This window comes from Thermobia domestica, chromosome 10 (genome assembly GCF_964235325.1).
Source record: "Thermobia domestica chromosome 10, izTheDome1.hap1.1, whole genome shotgun sequence".
NCBI classification, from domain to species: domain Eukaryota; kingdom Metazoa; phylum Arthropoda; class Insecta; order Zygentoma; family Lepismatidae; genus Thermobia; species Thermobia domestica.
The window spans coordinates 260,987,182-260,993,181 of NC_137463.1; the positions used below are offsets into that span (position 1 = coordinate 260,987,182).

At 36.1% G+C, this 6,000-nt stretch overlaps 1 protein-coding gene across 1 annotated transcript in view; it reads right to left on the reverse strand.

Annotated features, from left to right (window-relative positions):
- LOC145663180 (neuromedin-U receptor 2-like) overlaps positions 1–5,285 on the reverse strand; it is a 348,458-nt gene extending 343,173 nt beyond the window's left edge. Inside the window, exon 1 of the mRNA XM_081729513.1 lies at positions 4,182–5,285. Within this exon, the coding sequence (XP_081585639.1) occupies positions 4,182–5,016 (835 nt within the window). The 5' untranslated portion in view covers positions 5,017–5,285. The remainder of the gene's footprint in view (positions 1–4,181) is intronic.
- Between the last annotated feature and the right edge of the window lie 715 nt (positions 5,286–6,000).

Sequence of the window (6,000 nt, forward strand, 5' to 3'; positions counted from 1 at the left end):
TGTATGTATGTTGTTAGTCGGTAGAGTGAAACTTTCATCTTCATTGTTTCTTTTATATAATATCAAAAGTTGCTTAGGTTGTTTAAGAAGTCACAAACGTTTTACTTCACGTTGTTGTGCATTAATTAATTTATATAACAAAACACTGAAGACAATTTCGCATTGTAGGAGTAAACGAGAAAATATTAGAATGGGAAACAAATGATATACTATTTAATGCAAAATGTTGTATTATAACTGACTTCCTAACAGAGTAGCAATTAAATATGGCGAAAAATATATAAATTGCACCCAAGTGAGTTCCACCACGTCTTTCATTGTTAATCTATTTCTAACTGGTGTCTTATTTCATTTAACGCTACATGTAATATTGTGTAGTATTAAACATGGAGAGTTCGGGGTATTTGTAAATTTCGTTTTGTATATTAGCAAAGAGTTAAGAAGGAACAATTCAGGTTTAGGAGAGGTAAGGGCACAAGAGATGCAATTGTCTCTCTAAGGATCGATGAGAGTTTTATAGAAAAATGGAAATATTTGGTACGTTGTATTTCTTGACCTAGAAAAGGCTTTTGACTAGAGATTTATTGTTGGAAGTTCTAAAGAAGATTGGGTTGGAATGAAAAAAGATCAACGACTGATAAGAAACTTATTTGTGAACCAACAAGTGATGTTAAAAATGACAGAAGAAAGTTCAATTGAAAGGGGAGTTCGGAAACGATGTTGTCTACCACCAATTATTTAATATCTACGTACAAAATAGTGAAAAAGAGCCTACATAATGAAGACGGTATTTCGGTAGGAGGTAGAATGATTAAATGTATACGGTTTGGAGATGATATGACGCTTGATGCGGAATCTGAAAAGAAAAACAATAAAATGTTTAAAAATTTAAGGAAGGGGTGCGAATCATATAGGATGAAAATAAATGATAGAAAGACAAAAGTCATGGAGATTCGAACGAAGAGGTCAGATCAAATACAGAAGTAAGAGAGGAAAATAGAGCAGGCGACGAGTTATCTATACCTGGGTATTATTGTTAGTAATGATATGAGGTGTTAACGAGAAATAAAAGCAAAGGTAGGAATGGCGAAAGAAGCATTCAGAAGGAGGAAAAATCTACTTTGCGGTTCTTGAATAAAGAATTAGAGAGAGAACCATAAAATACTTCGTGTGAAATATTGTCATATATGGGGATTGAAACAGATATTACGAAAGAGCGATGAAAAAAGGTTACGATATGTGGGTGTGGAGAAGAACGAAGAGAGTGAGCTAGGTCGAGTGGAAAATAAATGAGAGGATGGTAGAAATAGTGGGGGAGAAAAGAAGAAAACTAGAATAAATTGAAAAGAGGAAGATAAAGTGAATGAGACATTGACTAAGAAGGAATTGTATCATGAGGGTTGTGCTAGAGAGTATGGTGGTAGGAAAAAGAGAGAAGAGACGAAGAAGGTTAGAATTGATGGACGATATCAAAACAGAAAAATCGTAAGGGAAGATGAAAAGATTAGCAGAAGAACGTGGAGCATGAAAGCATTGATTTTGATAATTTTCGGATTATATCTTGATAACTTAATCATAGTTTATCTTAGGTTTCAGAAATGTGACGTTATTCTAATGCATATTCTAAAGGGGGGTCAAACTTTATGTAAAAATTGAACATCTCACATTCCTGTCAACTTAGAAAGATGAAATTTGGCATATAAATTCCTCGTTAGAAGAAGCTTACCCATTGCCCAGCGTTTTTGAAGACCCCCGTTTTAAGGGCTCAGCAAAGAGAACATCTAAATATATAAAAATAAATGTAACCATACTTGTCCGCAAACTCCTAGATGATTTCATCGGTTTTAATGAATTTTAGTATATGCTCTTTTAATCACAGTTTTACTTCTTTGGTTGGCAAATACTTGGCAAGGCGTTCTGTTGTAACGTAGGGCCAAGGTTGGCAGGTGAGTTGGTTGGCAAATGTTCGGCAAGGCGGTCAGTTACAACGTAGAGCCAACATCAGAAGGCGAGTTGATTGACAAATGCTCGGCAAGGTCATCATATACAATGAATTACAATGTAGGGCCAACATTTGTAGGTGAATTGGTTGGCAAATATTCGGCAAGGCGGTCAATTATAATGTAGGGCCAACGTTGGCAGGTGAGTTGATTGACAAATATGCTTGGCAAGGTCATCATGTACAAAGAATTACAATGTAAGGTCAACGTTGGTAGGTGAGTTGGTTGACAAATATTCGGTAAGGCAGTCAATTATAATGTAGGGCCAACGTTGGCAAGTGAGATGGTTGGCAAATGCTCGCAAAGTGGTCAACTACAACGTAGGGCTAAACGTTAGCAGGTAAGCTGGTTGCCAAATGCTCGGCAAGGCGGTCAGTTACAACGTAGGGTAAACATTGGAAGGCGAGTTGATTGACAAATGCTCGGCAAGGTCGTCATGTACAATGAATTACAATGTTAGGCCAACGTTGGTGGGTGAGATGGTTGGCAAATATTCGGCAAAGCGGTCAATTAAAATTCCCATTTTCTTTGCTCATACATTATTTCTCCTGTGTGCTTTACAATGTCGAAGTCTATCCGCCTGACGGGACTTCTAAGACCGCTTTTCCCCTTAGCATTGTTGAGCAACAATAGAAGCAAAATTTATTTTAATATAGTCTAATGTACCCTCAATTTACTACAATTTACTACCATTTCAAATAATAAGAAAAATACAATTGAGTCGGAAAACGGTTAGGCCTATTATCGTTGCTGCTAGGAAACAAAATGGTCAACGACTTACAATCATTAATTTACTCTACATGTTGTTGCCCACACTTCATGGTCCATTACATACCTACTAGATCAGTGATGGACAATCTATGGCCTGTAGATCAGAAAGGACCTCCTGAAAGGTTCTAATCGACCCACAACATGATTCCTAACTTGGCAATTGAAAAGAAGAATTGAGTTACTTCGAAAGAGTTATCTTAGAATCAGACTGACAGATGAGCATTTATTTGTACATGTTGTATTATAAAGAGATTGACAGACGAACATTTAATTCTGCTTCTGAGCATCAGTGTATTCCACTTCGAAAACAGATGATAGGGAACTTGAATTATTAATGCGGCTTACTATTACAAGAGTTTTGTTAAATGTATCTTGTGTTTTCTTTTTAAATTTATATAGGCGCGCCTAATCTGTCTTCTACTTTCTTTGATCCCTGTCCTGAAAGTTTGCCCATCACTGTCCGAACTGATCTTATTGGCATGCCACCACTAAGAGAATAAACATTTTAACTTTTAAGCTTCGTGAATGGTTATTACTTTCAATAACTTTACTTCCCTTTTGGTTGTAGCCCCCTCCATCATAAAATAATCTTCTTGCATAAATAATACAGTTTTTATGTTCAGACCTGTTCAAAAAACATTACCACCCATATTGGTTTAAGAGATCATATTCTGGTTACCGTATAAGCAGAAAATCTAATACACTGGTTCTAATTAAAGATTTCAAGTACCTGAAGAAGATCGATTACTCCTTTGATTTAATTCCAAATGTGAGTAATACTACAAGGCTTTTTAAAGAGAGGTGAGTGCTCATGTTCTTCGAAGAAGACTGAATATTAAACTTTAGTTGTTGAAGATTTAAGAACTTTCGAATAATTTCCTTTCCCGAAAAAATCACGTGGTTATCTGCACTTTTTGGGCTATCTTGGCCAGGATAGATATGTAAGGCATAAATACAAATCTAGATAGACACCGGAAACATACCCTGTAATTATTATAGTATGGGTACTTGCTCTTTTTTGGGTAATCTTGGGCAGGATATATTTGTGAGGCATAAATGCAAATCTAGATAGACCTGGAAAATATACGCTGTAATTATTATAGTATATCTGTCGGGTATCGGCCCTTTTTTTTTTGGCAATCTTGGACAGGATAGATTTGTGAGACATAAATACAAATCTAGAGATGCCTAAAAAAACATACGCTTGATTATTCCAGTAGATCTGACGGGTATCTCAATTAATTAATTGGTAGTATCTGTGAATGATTTGTGGCCATTATGCGTTTGAAATGTGATTGAACATAGAATTCATCTAGTACATACCCAATAAACATTTAGAATAATAATAAATACACTGATAAAAAAGTAAATGAATAAATGAAAATATGAATGACTGATTTAGGTACTTACCCAGCATTCTGATAATATGGCTTTGCGAAGATTTTCCGGGAGTCCTTCTGTCGTCAGATTTGTCCGTTGTTAAAGATGTCCTCTTGCTCATGGCACGGGATTCTCTCAATTTTAATCCAATCACAATGTACAGCACTGTTATCAGCGTCATGGGAGCGATGAAAAACAAAACAGTTGATATCGGAAACAAGTACATAAGTTCGCGATTAATGGTGCACAGATAATTTTCGATGTGCTCGCCAGTGTTAGAGTATCCGTCACGCATGTCCAGCTGAAATGCTTGGGGAATGGCGAGACACAGAGCCAGTATCCAGATGGCCACCACAAACTTAATGGCTCTTGACAAGGTGGACATAGTGTGAGAACGTAAAGGATGGCACGTTGCCAGGTAACGTTCGACTGTGAATGCCGTGATTGTAAGCACAGTTGCGTTGGCAGATGTTTCTGCGGCACAACCACGAATTATGCAGAAGGCCTTCCCGAAGATGTAGGGATACCGTGACCAAATCTGATATATTTCAACAGGTAATCCTGATATTAATAATAGAAGGTCAGAGATGGCTAAACTGAACAAATAATAATTGGTCGCCGTGTGCATATATTTGTTCTTTGCAATAACGATGCACGTACTCACATTGCCCAAAATGCCACTAACAAAGATGAGAAAATACACTGTTGTCATAGGAATGACAACATACAGAGGGTCACGAACAGGACCCCACTGGTCGGGGTCAAAAGCCACCGTAGTATTGTTACCAGACCCACTAGGATCAGTAGTCACTGCCACATTGGATTCAGGATAAGATATGTTGGTAGGATACATTTCTATAGCCATTTTTTGGAAATAATTTCTTTCACAATTAACTGTAATTATTCTTCTAATGTATGTTGATTACACACGCATCATTCTTGGGAATATTCATTTGCAGTTAGCTTGTTTTAGGGGACACACACACTGTTATGATTGGTTTCACAAATTCTGATTTCATTCACAACATATTGAACAAATTGTTATATTCCATTTTCCAAGAGATATTCACAAATATTCTGCCACTGGTTAAATATCAACAACTTTTTAATTTAATATACGATCAACCAAATCCACTTTTTAGATAGACATATTACAATTAATATCTTAAAAGATCTTCACTTATATGAGTTGACAAGTTTTATTATTCAAAGATAATTCACACATTCCATCACCAGCAGTTGATTCATACTTGTTGATATAAACGGTAAATTCACCAAACAAAATTCCACTAGTGAATAACCTCTTTAAAAAAGATATTTGAAATTCACTATTTGCTGCAGATTAACACTACACAGATTCTGACAACACTACTGTTATTTCCTGTGCTATTTTCACTGAGGACATATAATCACATGTATGTATGTGTGTTTGAATCACAAGATGCGGGGACACACTCACCTATCTTAACACATGTGTCAGTGACAACCACAGACTGAAAAAGAGAGACAAAAGTTAATGTTTCCATAAACAATGATGGCGGATCCTGCTTTAACCGTACTTTTAAATTCCAAGTGAGCACTGGCAAGTTGTTAATTTCATGGTGGGCTATAAACCTGTTTCCAAGTTTTCTTCTCGGTTCATCGACTTTTAATATGAAGTATACATATGTACGTTTAAGACTTCAAAGGGGTTACTGTTTATACAGAAGATATTACCTTACAAGGTTAAAAAACGATATAGTCTGTGCAAGCAATTAAACATACATCTACTGTATGTGCAAGAATGCGCGCTGGTTACACAATATATTATTACGGAAGTTTATATTTTCGTGTTCAATCAAATATTTTA